The sequence below is a fragment of the Plectropomus leopardus genome, chromosome 23 (genome assembly GCF_008729295.1).
Source record: "Plectropomus leopardus isolate mb chromosome 23, YSFRI_Pleo_2.0, whole genome shotgun sequence".
Classification (NCBI taxonomy): Eukaryota; Metazoa; Chordata; class Actinopteri; order Perciformes; family Serranidae; genus Plectropomus; species Plectropomus leopardus.
The window spans coordinates 15,987,563-16,011,525 of NC_056485.1; the positions used below are offsets into that span (position 1 = coordinate 15,987,563).

Genomic DNA, 23,963 nt, shown 5'->3' on the forward strand with positions numbered 1-23,963 from the left:
TGTTTTCCAGGTAGTGAAGGTCGGTCTTATCGAGTCTGGTCCTTCTCCAACAGGTGAGCGTTTGGAAATAGATTTCACAAACTGATTAAGCTGCCGTCACAGATGTGATAATGTTTTTATTTTTTTGGTTTCAAATAGACGCAGAAGAAGGCGTGGCAGTGAGCTTGGCCGTCCCCTCCACATCTCCGCCCTCCCACGGCTCGCCCACGGGGATGATTAAAGAGGCAGCCACGCCTCCCTCGTCCCCCTCCATGGGCAGCGTCCTGACAGTGCAAGGGTAACACTGACCTCCTTCCCTCTGTCTCCTTTTTTGTCTCTATGAGCTAAGAGCTGTGTATTTTGCTTGTAGCACCAATTTCATCAACCAGTTTAGCTTGAGTGGAAACCAGTTCAACAGTGTGCAGGACTCTTTTGATCCGTCAGTCATGTTTTCACCTGTTCAGGTGACTTGTGCTCTGCCTACTGCTGCAGTCCATCTCTGAAGAGCCAGACAGACTGCAGCTTTGTCTGATCTAATCTTTCCATTTCACTCTCTGCAGAACATATTTGATTTAAGTGTTTAATGTCTTGTAGTTCATCTTCTTCTTTTTTAAACTGATTTGGATTTAAATGAATTGTGACAGATCAGGTGCTGCAGAGGCTGACAGAGGTTGCCTGCTCAGCAGAATTTAGGATTTTATATTTCTTCCTTACATTTGTTAACCTGAGACTGCAGAAAATGCCTCTAACTGCTGCTGAAAGTTGGAACTCTGCTGTTTGCAGTTTAATGTGATTCTCCTGTTAAAAAAAAATGCTCATAAACACTTTGTGTCCGCAGGAGTCCCAGTATGTCCCACGGCGTGGACGCCATCGGCCTGCAGGTCGACTACTGGCTGGCTTCTCTGGCTGAGAAGCGGCGGGAGGGCGAGCGACGTGACACGGGCTGCAAAAACACGCTGAAGAGCGCCTTCCGCTCGCTGCAGGTCAGCAGGCTACCAGGCGGGGGCAGCAGCGACCCGCAGGCGCAGGTCAGCACCATGGCCATGACCGTGGTCACCAAGGAGAAGAACAAGAAAGGTGAGAGGAGGATCAAAACAGGGAATATCACCAAGGTCTAAGCACATGATGACGCCCACAGTGCTTTTACAATTTCTCTCTCTACCTCGCTCTTCAGTTCCCACCATCTTCCTGGGAAAGAAGCCAAAAGAGAAGGATGTCGACTCCAAAAGTCAGGTCATTGAAGGCATCAGCCGCCTCATCTGCTCTGCCAAGCAGCAACAGACCATCCTGAAAGGTAACCTGAAAAATTAGGACTGCTACTGTTTAGGGATGTCACAAGAATCGATACTTTACTTTCTGACCATTTTGGGCGATATACTATACTTTGACTTTTTGGAGGACAAAATATAGTACGACTTCTTTATGATATTTTGACCAACGTACTTCACTATGACATTTTTGTGCTACTTTGGACGACATACTATACTTTTTTTTATGATTTTTTGGACGACCACCCCAACTTTCTGAAAATGTGTCAGTACTGGTTTTTCTCCAGTACTATCAGTAGCATAGGTACTGGGTATACAGTTCTTTCAGACCTGACAAGACAAGTTACTTGATGCAGTGCGTGCATGCTTTTCCGAAATGGAAATTTTATCATAGGTCCTTGGAAGGTCATGGAAAAGTTTTGAATTTTTTTCCATGAAAATGTGTAGGAACCCTGCATGTGTATAAATGCAACAACAATGTAGAGAAATGTGTTAATACACTGTGGACTGTATGATAGTTTAAGTTTCTGTGCCCTCAAAATCTTGTGTGAGTCAGATTTGTAGGAGTTAATAATAGTATAATGTTGTTGTTGTTTTCTTGTTTTAGTTTAATTTCATCACTCTGTTATTCTTCTGAGTTTTTTGCGTCTCATTTCTGTGTCGCTCCAGTGTCCATAGACGGCGTGGAGTGGAACGACGTCAAGTTCTTCCAGCTGGCCGCCCAGTGGCCCACTCACGTCAAATACCTGCCTGTCGGACTTTTCGGCTACAGCAAGCCCCCCTCCTAGGGGTCAGCACCAGCCTCTGACCCTGACTTGACCTTCGACTTTCCTCGATCCTGAAACACCTTTGCTCAAAGACCCCGCCTCACAGCACGTGCAGATCTGAGAGAAGACGTAAAGTGGCTGGACTCTTTTCTTTCTTCGGTTTCGTTTTGGCTGCAGTCGTCTTATTGCTCTTTGGAGAGGAAGAGGAGGAGGAGGATGGTGTTGGGGTGCAGCGTTTTTACTAGTCACTTTAATGCCCCTTTTTTGTGTGTGTTTGTGTGTGTGGCGAGACTGCATGCACACGTGAATGTACAGTATGTGTGTGTATGTGTGTGTGTGTGTGTGTGTGTGTGTGTGTGTGTTTACAAGGGGCTCACAGCACAAGTTTATTAGCTAACTGCCATTTACGTTTCCGTTCTATGGAATGCAATAGCATGCAACAACTCGCCGATTTCAAGCCCTTAAAGTCTGACCCTCGACTTTCAACCCCTTTAAGGTCCCACTCACCTCATCACCTGATCCACACGTGCATGCTCCGAACTAACAGACACACCACTCATGTGCCGGAAAACAGTAACTCAAAATAAAAAGAAGCAACAGGGCTTCAGTGTTTGCATGAGCCAGTGAAAACACAAAGAAAAGACTCCTCTGCTCACAAAATGCAGTCAAATTAAAGGCTTGCATGTGATGAATTTCCTCATACATCAACAGATGTCCTTCAAAACAGGCCCATTATTTATACATATTTTATTTCATGGGCTTCCATATAATTTAAAATATTTTTTTCTGTACCACAATAAGTCATTTGGATGTCTAATGCCAAACGTTTCCTTTCAGAAAACAATCAAAAAATAATATATATAAAGGGGAATTGTCTTTTTTTAAATTGTGCTCTAGTGAAAAATAGTAAAAAAAAACTTCCCTTTAATGCTGTTTTTGTGATGCATAGTGTACGTTTTTGTGAAGCGTTCCAGGATTTCAGGGCAGGGGTTACTGTAACGTGCAGTTATCTTTATCTTCTTATTTGCTATGCACTTACAAAGACACATCTGGGTGTTTACAGCTGGTTAAAAAAAATAGATAAACACAATCAAATATGCAACCAGGAACTAAAAACAAACAAATGAATATTTAAACAGTCCAAAACTCAGAAGCGATGATGGGAATATGATGGATAAAGTCTGCTTTTCCAGTAATATCCACAGCGCAAAAATGGGAGTTAAACACCTGTAATAAAGCACAATGTTGTTTGCCGGTTGTCCCCAAAATAACCTTTTCTTTATCGGTAATGGACTGGCAGCTTTCTCTTTAGTGAAAAAAAGCAGACCTGGCAAAAAATTTTAAAAAATCAAAATTTTCAAGCTTTTCCATTTCTCTTCAGGCTCATTAAAGGGACAGTTCACTCCAGAATGAAAAATACATATTTTCCTTCTTACCTTTAGTGCTATTTATCAATCTAGATTGTTTTGGTGTGAGTTGCAGAGAGTCGGAGATATCATTCGTAGAAATGTCTGCATTCTCTCCAGTATAATGGAACTAGACGGCACTCGGCTTGTGATGCCCAAAGAGCCAAAAAAATACATCCTCTAAACTCAGCAGCTTTTTCTCTTTTCAGAAATCTCTACCAAACTACAGCCAACAGTATCACTACGCAGAAGGAAGGGTAAGCAGTGAAAGCGGGCCACCGTTTCCCATGAAAGCTGCTCAGTGGCGTATAAAATCAAAACAACTCAATGGCATCACGTAACGGACATGGACCGTCTAATTCTCACTTTTGGTCACTCCTCAGTCGAGGAGGACGCCTTTGATGTTTACATCTCATACGGTCCCGAGCCTCCTGTCCATGAGTAGATGCACCCTTCCTTCTGCGTGATTGTAAGTTTTCTGGGTTTAGTTCAGTAAAAAAAAAAGAAATAGTTCCTTCATGAAACCGCTCCCAACAATATCTGTGAATTATCTTTAATAACTGGGTCATTTCTGGAAAGAGACATTGCTATTTAAATGTATTTTTTTGACGCTTTGAGCACCACAAGCCGAGTGCCATCTAGTTCGATTATACTGGAGAGAAAGAAAGCCAATATCTGCAAAACTCTGCAACTCACCCCAAAACAAAACAAACTCATAAATAGCACTACAGGTAAGAGGAAAAATAAGTAGTTTTGATTTTGGGGTGATTTGTCCCTTTAATAACCTTCATTTTATCAGGATTTAAAGTATTTGGCTTGATGTCGGTTATTTTGGCACAGGTCTGCTAAAAGCTTTCTCTAGGATGTCGTGAGGTGATTAGTGAGTGTACAGTAACTGGTAACAAGTGCGTGTATGTGGTGAACTAAATGTAATATGGTCAGAAACTTTGAAAACAAACAAAAAAATCACTAAATTAGGAGAAATACTTTTTCTACGGTGTGACAGAGGGCATGCAGTTGGTGTGTGTGTGCGTGTGTGTGTGTGTGGATGATGTGGTCATTATTCGATATCACTGTTTATCAGATTAGGGCTGCAAAAGCTGCAGTGGTCGTCATGGTTACTTTGAAGCCTGGCACAAGGCAAATGCAGATTGTTTTCTTCTTCCACCACTTAAACACTTAGAAAGCAAACAAAATCACCTAATTAAATTCAGTTTAATTGAAATAATTCAATTGAAATTTAACTCGGGTGCAAATCTAAGAATGTATCTGCAAAAATAATTATTCTAAAAACATTTTTTTAAAGTGCAAAGCCTGTGTAGCTCTGCCTTGTGTCACCTACATCGTAACACTCTCCATCTGCAGTAAAGTATTCGTTTTTTTTAAATAGTGTTACTGCCAATGTCTTGATTTAAATGCTGTTTTTGGTTGGTTTTGAATTAGATTAGTTTTTGGGTTTTTTTCACCGTGTCGATATTACAGTGTTACAGTCGTGATGTCAGCAGCACGTCTCAAACTCGGCTCATTCTTTTTTTCCGTTACACGAAGGTTTCACACTGAAGGGTTTGCTTGTTTGTTCACTCACTGTTTGGTTACGTCTGTCGCTGCCGAACGAACAGTTTGTCAGGCGTCAATTGATTTTAAGTACTTCCAAATATTTGAATGTATTGAATTTAGTTTACATGTACTTTTTTCGAGCAGATGTGCCGCTATTATGTAATCATTCTGGTGTTATTTAACCTAAAACGAGACAGCTGAGCAGAGACTTTTTGGTGTAAATGACAAAAAAAGCAAACAGCCAGTGCGCCTCGTGAAAGCACCCTTATGAAACCCGTGCTTTTCTTCACTTGTGATGCTGACAACCAGTTAAGGGCTTTACAGACAGACAGACGGACTGAAAGCCTCCACGCGGGGGGCTGCGTTTCATTATTCCTGAATATCAGTGAACGTTGATGTACTGTAGTTAGACTTCATTTCATTCCAAAATTAATTACATTTGAAAATACCGACTCTCGATCTTAAAAAGTTCCTCTGGCATAAATTTATTAAAGAAAAAAAAGTACAATAATCTTGGTGCCACTTTAAAATAACCACTTAAATTTTCCACTAATGACTTCATTAATGTTAATAAATAATTAAAGTGCAGGATTGAGCTGCCATTATGCATTAATTATGTTGCCAATTTTAGTGAATTATCCCTTGGTTAGTATGCAGTACATCAATATTGAACAATACTGTTTAAAGGTGCACTTTTGAATATTTTATAGTAACAGTGGGTCAAATTTTACTTTATATCAGAAAGAATTGTCAACTTGTGACACTCTATCTTCAGTTTGACTGTGTCAGAAGTTCAGTAGATCATTATGAAGAGTTTTTTAAGAGTTGTGATGTGACAAAAACATAAAGATAGAGGATATACTGTAGAATAACCAAAGGGATCTTTCTCTAAAATATGACAATCCAAAACGGAAATTTCTTTATGCATTGTAATAGCATCTTTTTGACCTATTTTTAACCTTTAATAAAGTCATAAATGACAATTAAGTGATTTTTTACAAAATTAGGCTTTATTAATAAATTGTGTGGCATTTTTAAATTTGAAAAAGGATTCCAAAAATTACAAAATTTATATAATTTTTTTCGGAATGAAATGCTCGATTTTTTTTCAACTGAAACTGTAACTACGGAGGGTCAAAAAAAACCTGTATCTGCTGTTAGAGACGACCTCTACAAACTCGAACTACTCTCTGCCTTGTAGTGTTGTTAGCCTAAATATTATTGCAACAATGTGAAGCTAAACTTTTCCTAAATTGTACAAAGTCCTAGTTTATTGATGCCTCTTTCGCTTGCAGCCTTCACAGGGAGGTCAAAGGTCAGCCGACTCTGAATTTAAACTACCGAAAGAGAGGCATTTAAAACTAAATCACTGCCAAATTAAAATGTGAAGAAATTGTGATTAAACTCAGATTTGTTTGTCGTTGTTTTTGGTTTCTGCTTACTGAAAACACAGTTCACAGCTATCTTCATTCTGAAGTCAACATTTCAATGTTTGGAGACACTTTCTAAAAAAAATCACAGCCACATTTTGCAGCGTTTTCTTCATCTTTCATCAACCGTCTTTCCTGTCGTTCTTACAGTTTACACGTTTTCCTAAAGTCGCTGGTTGTTCTGTACGTGAGTCTTGAACTTGTTCCTGTGTGTTTTTACCTGTACCTCTGTACCTGTGTCGACCTGTGTGTTTTTGTGACGGTGTAGCGATGGTCCCTCTGTCCTTGACTAGTCGTGGTTAGAGATTAGGAGCTGTTTGGTCCATCAATAATCTCTGTCAGTGATCAGCAGTGGCTTTTCTCTCCACCGTCCTCAGATATACCTCTGATGATGAGAGAGTCTTCTTTACCAGGCTTCCACAAGCTTAGCTTTCAAAAATCATCCAAACGATATTGTCCCAATGCCCCTTACAGCTTGTAAATTTTGCCATCTGTCCTCATGAGAACGGGCTTCTCCTGTGAAAGCAGTAGATTTCTGCCTGACGAGGTCAGAGCAGAGTGTCCTAAGCTTGTGGACTTGTGGAGAGTATTTTGCACATGCCATTGTTTCTTCAGCAGCAGTCTTCAGCTTTTTTGCCTTTTGCCTATAACAATAATAAACTATAATGCTTGTACATATCAGATAGTACTTGTTATATTGTATTCTAGTTCTGTTTTTTTTTTTTTTCTTAATTTGACATGTTTTGTAGTACTGCTTTTTCATGATTACGTTTGTCAATCAAACAGATGTGGGATGAAAAGTGGAAGTGTTCATTGTTTCATTTGTTTTTTAAAATAAAAATATTCCTGATTTGTAGCTCAGTGTCTTGTTTTTGAATTATAATATATATACTGTCGTATGCTTGGGCAGTATTACAGTATACCAAAGTATTTAGAAATTCCTAAGGTATGATTTCCAATACTGTTAAAATTAAACTGATACGGCGATGGAGAACAGAGGCAGCGTACAGCTCTCAAAAATGTAAATATAACTATTAGTCTTGATTTATATCTACTTCATATCTAATTGTTAAGTATGCTCAAAATTTTGTTATATTTTCTTAATTTTGTGAAGTTGTTTCAACTTAAAAATGACAAGTTTAATTAAATCAATCTTTCAAAGTTTTAGCAACTTCAGCAAGTACTATATATATCTGTATTCTTCTGGTTGCAAAGTCAATCATATCTGTATTTTCTTAAACATGTTAACAAAACAGAACTTGCAGATCTCCTAACTTCATTCTTAAAATTGTTTTTGTCACGATCTAGTTAAGTCAGACTAACTTGATTTACAGAAGCTGCCAACACGGAAAGAACAAGGCAGTTTCTTCTGTCATTTTTAAGTAGTAACAACCTCACAAAATTAAATAAATGCAGCATATTTTTGAGCAAACATTAGACATAAAGTAAACATAAATTAAGAATAAAGTTCAACTTACTTTCTCTTTTTCAAGGCAATCAGTTCCTAAGAATATTTTTTTGTAGGACCTACTTGTCAGGTTTTACAGTGTGTTTCAGAAAAAAGATGATGAAAAAAGTTTAGGATTAAATGGGGCTGCAATGACAAGAAAAATGTAATCCAGCAAACTTGCAAAAAAAACTTAAAAAACAAAGGGTATCCCAGCAGATTTCATTATGCAGGACAAAAATAAAATAAAAATAAGGGGAAAAAATGTTTTTACCATTGCAATTACACCATATAGTGACATATAGGGATAATTTGGCCTATAGAGAATTTGATTAATAAAGGGCTTTTTGTTTAATTATCAAAATGAAAAAACTGTGTTTCAGAAGATGATGCAAAGGGCGACAGTGTAAATAAATAGTGAGGATGATGCTTGTGAAGCAGGTCAGTGGTACACAGGGGGGCCCTCATTACCCCGGTGCCCTCTTTGGTCTCTTTGGATGGGGCCCCTGCTGACATCAGATGTCAAAGAGCATAAGTAAAGCAAGATATTTCACCTACTACCACATCCTATTTGTGAAAAACTATTAAATTGCTACATTTTTAAAAATATACCTTTTGGCTTAGAGTCAGTCGGTATAACGTCCTATTGTAATGCCAAATCAACACGCTAATATACTCAAACATTCACCTCTCTGAGTAAATCTTGTTACAGGAAATACAAGTGAATCAGCGGCGCTTGGATTACACGCATGCGCAGTATAGTTTCCCGCCCCGCTTTGAAAAAGGCCAAAATGAATCATCTCAACATTTTACATCATCTTTGGTTGTTGGATTCTGGGAGAACAGCCATTTTTCGGCTCCCAGGTGTTAGCACATTTACGAGAACATTTTCTTTATCCGAATAAAAGTTTTTTGAGGGGATGACAGGTCATTAAAGACACGCTTTGGAGCTTTCTTGCCGTCCTCCATCGTAAATTCACAGTCCGGGTAAGTTAACCGAACAGAAGTTAACCGTTAGGAGTTCACCCGGGCGACTGCTAGCTAACTTACAGCCTGAGTTTGTATGGTATTAAACTAAAGTGAAAGGTGTGTGAGCTGTTTCGGTGCATGCCAAATAACACAAGAAGCGTGAAAAGAGTAAGTCAGATATCCAAAGTTAACTGTAGCTACTTCATAGCACCTAGCTTCCTTCAAACTACAGCTAACGTAACGGTTACCGCTATGGCTAGCGCTAATAACAAACTAACGTTAGCATCTATTGTTTTGCTAAATGACGCTCTGGAATTAAAAAAGACCGCGTTTTCCTTTTAATAATATAATTATCGTCTCATTTATAATCTGCGTAATCGTGTTAAGAAGCAAAATTGCGTAGCTGAAATTAGATTTTATTTTGAAAAACACCGCCGGAAGCGGTTTGTTTTGCATCAGCGGACTCGACACTAGTCTGTCTGGAGCATCACAACATTGTCCTGCTGCTTTGTTCGGGGGACAGAAAGCATCGCACTTGTCTTCGATGAAGGTAAATATACGAATAAATAATATTTTAATGATCTTTAAGCCGCAGGTTTATAGTGAAAATAGATGTATTATTAGCAGGATGTCATATAAATCGCCTCATCCTCGGCGAGCTTCGTAAATGTGTCGTCTGCAGCCCGGTGTTTTTACTCATGAAACAGCACTTTTTAATATCTTTTACTTTTTATATTATTATCTGCGCTTGTGTTAGATATTGTAAATAGGTTAAAGTGGCCTGATATAATATGCATCAGTGTGTATTGTGTAACATTTTGGGGCTCGGGCCTGCACTGTTTACAAACAGTTTACATGTTGGAAATAGACATTTTAACACATTTTTTAAAAAATCAGTTTAACTAAACATATGTTAGAGATATGTCCTTTATGAACAGTGTTCTTCATTGTCGGTCACCTTGATTGATATGCTGCCAAGCCAAACACTGCCGCCCCTCCCGGCCACAGGCCTCGACCATCACCGGCATTTTTTATTCTGTGTCTTAAAATAGACAAATTAAAGAAGCGAGGATACATTAGTCATTTTTAGATGCTACTTTCTGACGTCTCGCAGCCTCCCTCTCTGCATTAGCACACAGTGTATTTGAAGTGTGAATATTGGTGCATTGCAGTCAGTGTATGAGGCGGATGGGAGGGAGGGGGAGAGGAGGATGGGTGAGGGAGAGAGCTAGACAGATACAGAGAGGAGGGAGGGAGCAGGAGCAGGAGAACAGGTGCACCTCCACCATCAAAGCAGGAAAAGGGAGAAAGTCACGATGTTGCACAATTGGCTCCTCTGTCCTTCTGCTGCTGCTGCAACGGTTTCATTTACAGCTGGTCAATATTTAGACCTGCAGGCCTCATGCTCAGGATAGGATGTTCACTGTGTCTGATCTCTCTGCCTGGATCTGTCTACTACTGCGAGACATATGTGTGCAGTCTTAAAATGCATTGAGTTCATTAAGCTAAAAAATAATGCCATAATTGGTATTAAAATGACTTAAATTAATATTTCAGAAGTCATAAAAATGCTCAGACATGGGAAGTAAAAACTGATGACTTTTTTTTTTTCTGACGTTGCATCGTTAAATCTCAGGAATAATTGGTAACATCTATTTTTTTTGTAAAATAGTTTAATAAAATCCTCTTCTTAAATTTGTCATGATGGCAATCCAAGAAGTCAAATCACACTCTGTAGAGTGAGAAACAAAAAAAATGCACAGAAACTTGGACAGAAGTGCCAGTTATTTCCCTCTGCAGCTGGTAAACCTAAAAGATACTGAAATGATGATATTATATTCATTGTCCTCCCATGTGTTTTACTCCAAAACTTTGCTTTGCTGTTAATCGAGTTTGGTTGTGTGCTGCTGTGATGTCCTATGTGCCTGTTTATTGTATTTTTAAACTGTTTTTTTGCCGCCAACTGCAGATCAGATTTCAGTTTGAGGGACAATAAAAACTCTGAACTAAACAATGACATTTCATTTTTGGGCAAAATAAAACTGTCCATCAATTTCAATCTTGAAATTCTTTCCAAGTTGCATTAAAATTTTTAAAAAGTATTAACTTAACTCTAAGCTGCAGTGGCTGTGGCTGATATACAAATATGGAACTTTTTAGATATCATTTTGGATTTTGGTTATCTAAATGTAAAGATACAGCTTGAATGTTTTCTTTTCCTACAGACTTTAGTAGGAATAAATTCTGCTGAAGAAATGAACAGCGAACGCCTCTGTTTCCCTTTGTTACTCATGATGACCAATAACATGACTAATGATTTCTTGTTTCGGGAACATGTTATCCATAAATAGCCTCTGAATCAGCAGTCCAAACCAAAGTTGAAGTGCTTCAAAAAATATTGAAAAGGCGATAGAAATTTATTTGTTAATAGCTTTTAGAGGATTTTATCACACAGAAACAAGAAACATCTGCTCATCCCAACTACTCAGATTTGGGGATCAGTTGCTTTACCAGATTTTTGTGATCATAAATTTGAATGAAAGAATTCTTAACACATCTATTACAAAACAGGCGCGTAGGAGATGGACAAGTAGGACAGAGTTTACAGAGAAACACACTGTCCAAGTCACAAAAGAAACACATTTGTGGCAACGTTTCTGTAACAAGACACAATCGCAGAGGAACTTTGCCTGACCTTCATCAGACAAACCCACCTGATGAAGTTCAGACAGAGTTTTTCTGTAAACTGCGTCGTATCCTAAATTAATAACTTGGGGGAGGTTTGACTGTTGGTCAGACAAATAAAAGTAATTTAAAGACGTCACTATGGGCTCTGGGAAATTTTATAAACTAAATGAACAATTGAAAAAATTAAAGATGAATTATTAGTCTCTTGCAGCATTAATCAAATGACCAATATTAAATAGCAAGTGAAAAATATTGTAAAACATTTTTTTTATTCAGGTTTGTCTGGAAACTTAGGCCAATGACCTATCAATGTTTTTAGCCTGAACACTGAAACAGTATTTATCTATTTTTTAAATTATTTTTTTGTGTGTTTCTGCGCTGTAATTTCCTCGCTACGTCTCAGCTGATATATGAACCAGTATTGATATACTGTCCATGCAGATCTAGTTTCTGTCCTTCCGTGAAGTTTGATGTTGTCACTGTGAGTCAGCTTCTTCTTGGAGCAGCAGCTCAGTCCAGTGACAGCCTCTCGCTTTAATAGGCCTTACAGGTCAGTGGCAGCTGCTGCGTCACTTTCAAGCTCGGAGGAATCCTCTTGCAGTAATCTGGGTTTTAACTATACATACACTTCTCACACGCACATTATCACTTTCCATCTTGTCTTAACTGCCCAAGGGGCGCGTTATGCAATTAAGAAATGGGAAACTATTGTTTGAAATAGAATTTGACGCTACGGGAAGGCAGTTTCTTTGTTATTCGGTCTATTGTCTCCTTTTGTCTCCTCCACCTCCACATGACCTGAGTGACCGACAGATAAGGGACGTGGTGTCGCTGAGCGGCTTGTGTGTAAATTGTGACAATGTCAACAAGGACGGGACATAAAAACAGACAACGCACACTCGTCCCATCATGCTGATGAACAAAAATATCCACTTTTATCATGTTTGTTATCTTATTTCTTTTCCTTTTCCACAGTGTGTATGAAACCACGCAATGTCCACCATGGTGTATCCTCGTGAAGAAGCCCTGGAGCGACTCAGCCAGGATGAGATTGTGCTCAACACTAAGGCCGTCATGCAGGGTCTGGAGACGCTGCGCGGCGAACACGCCCAACTCCTCAACTCGCTGCTGGACTGCGCCCAGCCGCCCGCCGCCCAGGAGAAATCTGGTCTGCTCCGTAAGAGTCTGGAGGCCATCGAGCTGGGCCTGGGAGAGGCACAGGTGAGTGTCCATTTTTGAAAGGGATACTTTTGAGGTAAAAAAAAAAGAAGCAAGCCATAATTTTTTTTTCATTTTCTCCCTCCCCTCCCGCTTTCCTCCCCCTAGGTGATCATTGCCCTGTCGAGCCACCTGAGCGCCGTGGAGTCGGAGAAGCAGAAGCTGCGCGCTCAGGTGCGTCGCCTCTGCCAGGAGAACCAGTGGCTGCGGGACGAGCTGGCGGGAACCCAGCACAAGCTGCAGCGGAGCGAGCAGAGCGTCGCCCAGCTGGAGGAAGAGAAGAAACACCTGGAGTTCATGAACCAGATCAAGAAGTTCGATGACGACGTCTCGCCCTCAGAGGAAAAAAGCCAGAGCTCTGGCGGAGGCGGTGGAGGTGGAGGAGACACTTCAAAGGACAGTCTGGATGACTTGTTCCCCAACGACGATGACCAGGGACCAGGTATGACATCAGAAGCAGTTATTAGACCACAGCTGTGCTTTTGCAGATGAGAAGACGCTAACACAGCGTATAGTAGGCTTATTCGATTAATAATTGTCTTTGTAAAAAGGTCCAAAACAGTCCAAAACCTACAGATGAATAGTTTCAGCTCCAGGTCAGTGTATGTATATTTTGGAAGGATTGGAAGATCAATTTAGTCAAAAAAAAAGTCCAAACTAAGAATTAAAACGAATCAGCGGAGCCTGAAATTACTTCTTCAATACAAAGGATTTACATCCCAGTTTACAGGAGCAGGTGCCTGATACTGGAGCAGAGTAAGCGGCTGTGGCAGACCACAGGAAGCAGAGATAATTGGCTGTGCTTTGGGTCGTCGCAGGCATTTTGCATGGCTGACCTTTTCCCCAGAAAAGGTCACAGCGGTTTGTAGAAGTAGAAGACATAAACACGCATTAAAACCAACACGTTTATTTTGTTTGGACCTCATATATTTGATACATATTATATTAGATTCAACACAAGTACAGTACTTAATAAAGGGATTTAGGCAAAGCCAGTCTGTAGTATTTAAACAATAAGAAGCAATATAGCATCAGTACATAGCGTCAGAATAACGACCCGGCCACTTTTACAATATGAGAAGAGAATCGCAAAAATTAGATTAATCCCCAGTGTGAATCAAGTTATCACTTTTCCATAAACCCTAAGATGCTTTGGAGTTTGATCTTGTCCCTAATAATTCAGCTTTATAAAGTTAAAGTTGTCACATCATATTGTTCTGTATTTTATAGAAGCGTGTTTATAACATGGATCATTCCTGCTTCGATACATTTATCTGCAGGATAAGTGAGGCTGCAGAAACCTGAATGCACAGCAAGAGAATCAATGAAGTTTTTATTTATAGTACAGAGTTTCAAAATAAAATCACTCTGAGCTCAATACAATCGTGACTTTCAGTAACGGAAATGTTCAGGCCTCAGCTGCCCTGAAGCCCGAGGCTCAAGTTATTCTCAAGTGTTCATTTTTACACAAGCAGCTCGTTGTACAAATGGCAAACACACAGTTAACCCTCCGCTGTGATGTAGTTTAGAAAGGATGCAGGAGCTGTAGTTTGGTTAATGCTAACTATACAGGCTAAACAAAAGGCTCAAGCTAAATGGATTTTTGGATCTGTGTTGAAAAAAAATTGCAGATATGAAAGCTCACTTAATGCAGTGCGCTACAATGTATAGCTTGCTCAGCTTTCCTCCCCATTAGCCGGATAAGTGCTCCACTCTCTCGATCTTTTCAATTATTTATAACTGAATACTGAGAAATGCTTCTCTGAAGTTTTTTTTTCTCGGCTGCTGTGCTGTTAAATTGTGCCACGCGTTTAGCCATCGCAACTGATCGCAAGACATTTAAAAACCCTCCCCTCTGTGTCGTAGCCCAGCCCAGCGGAGAGGTGGCGGCCCAGCAGGGAGGCTACGAGATCCCAGCCCGCCTCAGAACGCTCCACAACCTGGTGATCCAGTACGCCTCTCAGGGCAGGTACGAAGTGGCCGTGCCGCTGTGCAAACAAGCCCTGGAGGACCTGGAGAAGACGTCCGGACACGACCACCCTGACGTCGCCACCATGCTCAACATCCTGGCTCTGGTGTACAGGTGTGAAACGGAGATTAACATTCATATAAAAATGTCCAGACTGAAAACTGCTAACGGTTCTGTTTTGTCTTCCAGAGATCAGAACAAGTACAAAGAGGCAGCTCACCTGCTGAATGACGCCCTCGCCATCAGAGAGAAGACGCTGGGGAAGGATCATCCAGCCGTGGCCGCAACCCTCAACAACCTGGCTGTGCTGTACGGAAAGAGGGGCAAATACAAGGAGGCGGAGCCTCTGTGCAAGAGAGCGCTGGAGATCAGAGAGAAGGTAAACCCTTAATGTCAAAGTGAAGAAAGTGTTCTCTACACACAATCTACACACAATCTATTATTATATTATACTATATTATACTATATTCTTATTAACAGGTGCATCAAAATACACATAACACAAATGACAAAATGATGACAAAACAATATAATCTCACTAGGTTTTGTAAAAGGTGGAAGTGCTTGAATTTTGAGACAAAAGAAATCAAGATTAAGATTAATCTTACTTAAGTAAGTAATTTCTCACTGAAAAAGAGAGACATTGATCATTTATTAATATGTAATTAAAAAAATAATATTTGAAAATTATTTTGTTGCTTTCAAGTAAAATCCTTAAAAATGAAAAACAGTGCTTTAAAGAGCACTTGAAAGTCCTTGAATTTCATATTGTAAGGTCTGTATGAACCTTTTCTCAAACAAAAATAAAGAGACCAGTATGGAACAAAGTAAATAAAACGAAAAGGACAAGTAAAATTTTTGTTTTGTTTGTAGTTTTTTTGTTTGTTTGGTTGTATTTGTGTTTTATTTATTTATTTATTTTACTATTTTTTAGTAACTGTTCTTGTACTTTTTAGTAATTAATTATTTATTATTTCTGGGTCATTTCCTCTTAAGTTGCTCATTGCTTTCTTCACATGTTTTGACAGAAATCGAGCCAACTTGCCCAGGTTTTAAAGGGTTAACCACCACGTTTCCTGTCAGTAATGGCAGACTATGTGATTATAACATTGTCTCCTCCAGGTTTTGGGGAAATACCACCCAGATGTGGCCAAGCAGCTGAACAACTTGGCCCTGCTGTGTCAGAATCAGGGCAAATATGACGAGGTGGAGTACTACTACAGACGAGCCCTGGAGATCTACGAGTCCAAACTGGGAGCTGATGACCCCAATGTGGCCAAGACCAAAAATAACCTGGTGGGGACGTAATTAAGATTCACACAGACACACACAGTCTTCACCTCAACAGAAACATTGACTTTTTGCATGCTCTTTGTTTCCCACTCTTCTATAGTCTGATCTTGTCCTGTGATGACATACTCACATTACGTTTTTCGAGTTTAGAGAAGTGAATGAAAAGATTGTCCTTGTGTCTTGTCCTCAGGCTACATGCTACCTGAAGCAGGGGAAGTTCAAAGATGCCGAGGCTCTGTACAAAGAGATCCTGACCAGAGCACACGAGAAGGAGTTTGGATCTGTTAACAGTGAGTAGAGCCAACATTCAGCATTTAGTCAGGTCCATTAAATTATTTTTATTTTATTTTATTTTATTTTATTTTATTTTACTTTATTTTATCATTATTGTATTTTATTTTATTTAATTTTTTTGTTTTGTTTTATTTTATTTTATGTCATGTCATGTCATGTCATATTTTTTAGTGTATCATGTCATTCTGTAGCTTCCCAGCTTTCCTTTTGTGTTCAAATCTGAACATTCAAGTTTGGGTTGAAGTATGATTGACCATTAAAATACTATTTTTCCTCTAAAAATGTGTTCACACGTGACCTTAAGAGGTTTCTGCATGATGCCGCTGTAACATATGAACCCGCCTAATGTGCCTCTTTAGCCTTTTCACTTTATAAAAAAGTTTCTGGGATCTTGCTGTATGTGATGTTGAAAGTTTCAGTTTTATTAAACATTTGCTAAAGGCATTTAAACAAAGTTTTGTGTTGGAGTTTGTTATATTCCAAATTCTTAATATTGACAAAAAGATCGTCTTTTTACTGTAAATGCACATCGGTTCCAAATATCAGTTCTGGGTGTCATTAACTACAAATAATCGGTATCGGCCCTGACAAACCAATATTGGTTGGCCCCTATGTCGGACTCTGTCAGTATATTCGTGCACAACTTTCCTGCTGAGAGGTGTTAATTTTTCCCTTTTTTTGGTAAAATTTGGCTTCAATGATAATTATTTTCCCAAAATACCCAGTAGTGGACCCATTTTTCGTTCCTTTGACATTCGCTGTGTTTTGGGATTCAGGTTTTTGATCGGGCCACACCCTGATCCCTCCTGACGCTCTCAGGACTCTTGAGCAGGTCAGAGGATTATTTCGTGCTATTGAAGCGTGCAGCGCGGCTTAACGTTGATGTTTCCCTCCCGCTGCTGCTAAGCCTGTCAAACCCTTATGTGCTCACATGCTCAGCACGAGAGAGAGCCATGGCAGGAATCTGGCATTGCAGCGGGTTTGATGAAAGGCCGTGTGTTTTTATTTATGCATAGAGCGCCTACTCTCTGAAATTTAGGTCAGTCCAGAGATCCTTTTCTCAGCAATTTCTTTATTTGTGCTCTTCCTCATTTGTTTGGTTTCTGACGTTTACAGTGTCCAATCATAATATTGCTCCTCTTTGTCAAATATGATTTTTTTATCTTCATTTGACAGATGACAACAAGCCAATCTGGATGCACGCAGAGGAGAGAGAGGAGAGCAAGGTGAGTGATTTAGGTTGACCTTTTCCACTGACATCATTGGCTGGCAGGCAGCTCAATATGGAAATGGACTGGACAGCAAAATGAGAGCGATGGAGAACAGCAGACTCTACAAATGACAAACAGGGGCATTTTAATAGGCTCTTTAATCGGGTAATGTTTCATACTTGTCTCCTCCTGCTCTCTGCTTCTCTTTCTTTTTCTCTTTATCTCTCTCTATCACTTTCTCACTGTCTTAGGGGAAGCGCAAGGACTCTGGCCCCTATGTAGAGTATGGGAGCTGGTATAAGGCCTGCAAGGTGGACAGGTAAGACATCCAAACTGGAGACATGTAAACAACAAATAAGCATTTTTTTTTAATAAACAAAACTGCGGCAAGTTTTTGCAAATACATCCTGTGTTTTTGCCCATTTATATGCCAGAAAACAACCTGAAAAAATGTGGACTCATGTTGTTACGATGTCAGCCTCATCCTGTTTTTGTTTTGTTTTAATTAATTGGATTTTTTATTTTAAGTCTTTAGTTGACTAAAAGTCTGAACATTTTAGTATCATCTTAGTAAGAGAACTGTAACTATTTTAGTGTCTACTTTGTGTAGCTGTACTGCACTGAATACATATATTGTCTCATTGCCGATTTATTGTCCAGAAACTTTATATACTGTAGCTTTGAAATATAAAATTATACATTATATTCAAATCAAGTCTGTCATTCTATATTGTGGTTTAATCTGAGAGGAAAAAAATAGCATTAATTTAATGATGTTACCATAGAAGAAATCTCCCATTTTCTCCCTGTTTGTCCCAGAAAACAAATGATACAGTGTGACAGTAAAAGTCACATTGGCAGATTTAAGTGGGTTATTAGGGAGAGAGTTCATCGTTTGTTCTCGCCTTCATTCAGTTTGTCTTTGAAAAATGCACACTGGCCAAAATCCAGTTCTAATAACAGGAACAGGCTCTGCAAACTGATGCGGTGTAACCTTGGCGATGGCTCGTTACAGTGGTGCTGTATTAAAGCGTCAATTTCACCCTTTTTATCACTCAATTAATCTTAGTTTTATTCAAGGTGAGGAGAAGAAAGATGAGTTAAGAAATGGCTTTAAAAAATCATTAAACTACAGAGAAATAATGTGTACGTTTTATTTTTTTGCAGCCCCACAGTGAACACAACCCTCAAAAGCCTGGGGGCTTTGTACCGTCGTCAGGGCAAACTGGAGGCAGCAGAAACGCTGGAGGAATGCGCCAGCAAGTCACGTAAACAGGTGCTGCGCAAACACACACAGCGTTCCTGCAGATCCCTAAAAAGTCCAAAAAGTTGAATTAAATTGAATTCATTAATCTAAAAATAAGGACTTAATTGGCATTAAAATGTCTTAAATTAAGTCTTTAAAATGCTCAGCACATGCAGAGTAGGCTTTTATGATTTTTTTTTTCCTGACGTTTGTCATAAAATCTCAAAATAATTGGTTACATCATTATTACATTTTTTTTGTTAAATCATTTCATAAATCCTTTTCTTAAACTTGTCATAATGGAAATCCAAGCAGGTAAATCTCACATCCAGAGTGAAAAACACAAAATTGACAAGAAAACCGGACAGATATTTCCTACCTCTGTTGGTAAGCCTAAAAAGATACTTTTATGATAATATAACATATTCATCACCTTCCACTTGTTTTACTCATAGAAGGTTTTTTTCTCCAAAATTTAATGTAGATAATCTAATATTTTCATGTATTATGTCATACTAAACACCTCGGCAAAATAAAATGTTCCTTCTTTAATTTTGATTATCAGAAAATTAGTCTTAAACTTCATTCCTAGCGTCATTTAATAAAAGTGTAATAAAGTGTTGAAACGAAGCTGCAGGAAGCCTGCACACAGAGCGCTGCATGACCAGTTGAATTACTGTTGTTAAATTAGTCGCCTGGGCTCGTTTCAACATCTTAAGAACCTTGATTAGTTCAACAGGCGTTCCTGCTGTTATTAGCCCGTAAACTATGATTTAAAGATCAGTCAGGAAGCAAGTGTGTGCAAAGTGCGTAAATACAGATCGTAGTCGTGCTGTGTGAGCTATTGTGAGAAAGCTGCAATTTTCTTTTTAATCTGTCTGTCAATCTTGTCTTGGTGTTTGTGTCCTCTCCCTGTCTGTCTCAGGGTATTGATGCCATTAACCAGAGTAAGGTGGTGGAGCTGCTGAAGGACGGGGGAGCCGGAGGGGGCGACAGACGACACAGCAGGGAAGGAATCAACGGGCCGGGGGGACAGAGAGGGGAGAGCGAGGGCGACGACTCGGCTGAGTGGAACGGGGTCAGTTCTTTTCCCTTGTGCTTCAACACGAATGGGAGCATTAATAAGTTAAAGTACATTGTGCAAGGTTAACGCAGCTTTTCACACACGGCAGTTAAATTCATATTAATGATGTAATTACATAAAGAATTATTTAAAAAAGCAAAGTTCAAGTCTCCCTCAGTAGAGCACCTGAGCCTCAGAGCTGGGATTAAACATGAGAAGGGAGCCCAGTCTCCTTCGTCTCTCCTTAATATTTAATGTCTCAAGTAAACGCTGACTCGGCTTTCTGTTTGATGTTTCCTCAGGATGGTAACGGGTCTCTGCGTCGCAGCGGCTCCTTCGGGAAGATTCGTGACGCCCTGAGAAGGAGCAGCGAGATGCTGGTGAAGAAGCTGCAGGGGAGCGGACCACAAGAGCCACGCAACCCAGGGTAAGATTCCTCTGTGTGTGTGTGTGTGTGTGTGTGTGTGTGTGTGTGTGTGTGTGCTGGCATGTACACATATAAATGAATGTAGGGCTGCAGCGAGTGGTTTTGCTCATCCATTAATGTTAATTTTATATCTTTTTTTTTTTTTTTTTTACCAAGAATGTACTGTTTTAACTTTCTGCAATCAACAGCAATCAACAACTACAATACAGTTAAAAAAAAGACAAAGAAGTATTGCAAAACATTCTCATCACATATCCACCTTTTCAGACCATCTTCATGTGCTGATGAAGGCTCGTGGATGTGACTGAAAAATATGAAAAAAACAGAAACTGTTTTCCTTGTGATGAAATGTTTAAATACAGTCAGTGTACAACAAAAACTCATATTATTTAGTTTAATGTTTTTTGTTCTGTCAGTTTGATTGTTGATGATTGTAATTTGATCGATTTGTATTTATACAATTTTAACATCAGTTTTACTTTTCTTATTGTTATGTGGAAAGCATTTTGAAGTGCTTTGATTTGTTAGAAATTGTCTGTATAAAGTTTGGTTGGGTTTGTTTATCTAAACACGAAGAAAAAACATGTAAGTATATTCATATTATTATGCTGTAATAAGTTTTTAATGGTTCGGGCTCATTGTTTGATTATGATATTTTTCTCAGAATGAAGAGAGCGAGCTCCCTCAACTTCCTCAACAAGAGCACTGAGGAGACCACACAGGTACGGCGACAAAATGTTTTTAAAATGTTTCATATTGCAGTATTAATAATAAATAAATAAAATCTCTCATCTCATAAAATGTACAGCAGTTTTAACATCGACTGGTCTGTTTCCAGGACGCCAACTCCGTACTCTCAGACTGCAGGGGACTAAGCGCCAGCAACGTGGACCTATCCAGACGCAGCTCCCTGATTGGTTAGACAGAGACAGGAGGTGGGACTCAGGCGTCACAGAGCGGCCCGGCGAGGAGAGGCTGTTTGCGGTTTGATCAAACAAACACACTTAAAAGCTCAAAGCGAGATCAAACACTTGCACCTGCGGCGTATTTTTTAGAGAACACTGAAAAGAAAAAAAAAAAAAAAAAAGCATCACACTAAACGTCAGGTCGCTGCTGCTTCGCTGTACAAACCGCCGCCATCGGTCACAAAAGAGAATATTTAGATACACATTAGCATGCTGCTTACTAGAACGTGGAATGTCTGCACCTGAACGCCTCGTGTTTTTGACTCATAGCGCCGTAGCAAAACATCGTATCCTGAGTCCGTATTTCTTCGATCTCCACTCTCATGTGCAGACACTCAACCGTAGGTAGGCTAAACGTGTCCGGTTTCAGTTCCGAGACGAGCATTGCACTCTGTATATTTCACCAGTAGCATGAAGTAATTGCTGATGCTAACCTCTCATCGAATGCATATCACAGACGGTGAAAAAAAAATGGTACGATCCAATTTCGATTTTAAAGAGAAAATGAGCATCTTTGGGGATTTTCAAAAACATTAGCACTAACCATTTAAACCTCACTTTTTGCCTTCTTTTTTTTTAATGTATATACAGTTTTAAATTATTTCATTCTTTGTATATAGTGCACATTGAGTTTTGTTTTTCTTTGTTGTTTACACTACTGTGTTAAAGAGAGTCTTGGAGAAAATACTAATTATCTGGAGGGGGAAGACTGGAAAAGAAGGAAAGGAAGAGAAGTAAAGATGAAAGAAAGTGTAGAAATGGGTCGATGGAAAGGTTGAAAATGCTGATAAATTTAGTACCTCAATCACTCAAATCTGCTGACATTCGGAGCAAAGTTTCAGTCGATACTGTTTAAATGCACTTTGAGCGTGACAATACTGTATATGGTAGTTTCAGCTGCGTCCTCCACGGGTCAGGCTTCCAAAAACACATTTTCAAATGAGTGATTTGGTGCCACAATGATCGGTCTAAAAAAAGGAGTAAAACAAAAAGACCAGAAAGTTCTTTTGAAAGTGACTTTACAAATAAACCTCAAGCATTTAAAGGTCTTAAAGTCTGGGTAAAGCAAAAACAATTGTTTCATTTTTATCACAAAAAGAAAAAACACCCAGCCAAACGTGGAATTATTAAAAAATCCCCAAGTATATAAAACTAGGTTTTAAAATCTTGAAAAAATAGTAATTCTCTCTTTGATATATCAGCGTTGTTTCGTTCACGTTTTACAGTCTCTCTTAGCTCTTTCAGTCTAATAAATACATAAACTAGTCTGTTAAATGCCACAATCATATAAATACACGCCGAATATTCGTCTCTAACGTACCTTTCAGTCGTTTGCTTTGGGTGTGTTTTATGAAAACTAGCTGCTAACGAGAGTCTGCCACCATGACGCAGCTTTCTCGTTCCTGAGTTAGCTGTTGATGAGAGAAAGTAGCTGCGCGGCGGCTTGCTCCTCAGCTCGGACGATGTGTGTACATTGACACGTTCTTCGTTTATATAGTGGGGGAGAGATTATGTTAAGAATGGCTCGAGTGTGTCATCGAACAAGCTTTCAGGCCCACCCCAAAAAACGCTGGACACAGAAATTGTAAAAAAAAAAAAAAAAAAAAAAAACAAACACTATAACGGTCTAACTTCACAATGCAGTACTACACACTTCTTAGTCTTTTCATGTTTTCAACAAGTATTTTCTAACATCTCTAATGTGTTGAGAAAAAAAATCTGTAAATTTGCTTTACCCAGACTCAAGAGTCCCAGTGAAACGAAAGTCGGAGCGTCTTTAGCTTCCTCACTCTGATGTAGTTCATAGTAAAACTGAATATTTTAGCCGTATACTTTTTGATTCGACTGCTGAAGAGCAGACTAAGAGTTTAATGCGATATGAAGCAACATTGGCATTTTTTTCTGCACTCTCACCTCCCTCACTGTGAGATGAGGAGGACGCGGGAGAGGTGACGTGCTGTTTTACGTGACTGCTGAGGCGAGCTTGTCACTAAAATTCTTATTTAATTGGACTTTAAAAATGCCATGAGTGCAGAACGAGTCATCAAACATTTGAAACTATTTTACCTGCTTGTACAGAAAGAGACAAGTCAGAAATAACAAGAAATAAATGCCCAGTTAACACAGGGACACAGAATTAAAATCTGGGAAAATGCGTTTTTCATTTCACAGGGTCTTTAAATCCTCCCAATACTACCTACTGAGTGTGGTGCAAAAGAAAGCTGAATTATAATCATGTCTTTCGAGTACGTTTTCCTCGCTTGCCACGAAAAACTCTTATGGAAAGAAAATGCTGTGAAAGAGATATTTAAATATAATTTGTTTACAATCATTAAACCAGATATTCAAGACATAATCGACCCTCTATAGAAATATCTCCGTTCAAAGCTGATGCAGTGCATCAACTACGATGTTTACTTTTGGATTCCTCGTGTGATATTCTTTGTGTTTTTTCCCTCATTTACTGTTACTGAACATTTATCATTTTTGTATGAAACAATCCTCAGTGTGACGTTTTTTTTTTTAATGCTGATCGGGACGGACTTCATCGGTCGTAATCAAACAATCTCAGATGACTGGCGACCGTCTGTCCGCAGTGATTTTTGTTGATGCGTTTTCCTGTTTTGTATCAGAGCTTTTATGTTGAAGGTACTGAAAACTGATCATTTGAATGTTACGTTTTACGTTGATTGTGGGGTCTGGTGGCATTTACACTGGGTATGTTGTGCTGTGCTGTTTTCCACCAAAATAAGACCAATACCAAGA

The 23,963-nt window shown here is 39.2% G+C and overlaps 2 protein-coding genes across 3 annotated transcripts in view; both read left to right on the top strand.

The window, feature by feature from the left end:
* LOC121962000 (phosphofurin acidic cluster sorting protein 1-like) overlaps positions 1–3,394 on the top strand; it is a 66,976-nt gene extending 63,582 nt beyond the window's left edge. The window contains exons 20-24 of the mRNA XM_042512161.1: positions 11–53; positions 139–277; positions 818–1,056; positions 1,154–1,273; positions 1,917–3,394. Of these exons, the coding sequence (XP_042368095.1) occupies positions 11–53; positions 139–277; positions 818–1,056; positions 1,154–1,273; positions 1,917–2,035 (660 nt within the window). The 3' untranslated portion in view covers positions 2,036–3,394. The remainder of the gene's footprint in view (positions 1–10; positions 54–138; positions 278–817; positions 1,057–1,153; positions 1,274–1,916) is intronic.
* Positions 3,395–8,660: 5,266 nt separating this feature from the next.
* On the top strand, positions 8,661–22,295 carry klc2 (kinesin light chain 2). Of its 2 annotated transcripts, none has more exons than XM_042512098.1 (14): positions 8,661–8,841; positions 12,487–12,732; positions 12,838–13,171; positions 14,596–14,812; positions 14,888–15,077; positions 15,821–15,994; positions 16,182–16,281; positions 17,462–17,511; positions 17,748–17,815; positions 18,664–18,772; positions 19,668–19,820; positions 20,108–20,232; positions 20,897–20,954; positions 21,071–22,295. In XM_042512098.1, exons 2-14 carry the CDS (start codon positions 12,505–12,507, stop codon positions 21,152–21,154), a joined length of 1,890 nt encoding a protein of 629 aa, XP_042368032.1. In that variant the 5' UTR covers positions 8,661–8,841; positions 12,487–12,504; the 3' UTR covers positions 21,155–22,295. The 2 variants fall into 2 exon arrangements, with proteins under 2 accessions (XP_042368032.1, XP_042368034.1); XM_042512100.1 differs by lacking the exon at positions 8,661–8,841 and adding an exon at positions 9,289–9,373.
* Positions 22,296–23,963: the final 1,668 nt, after the last annotated feature.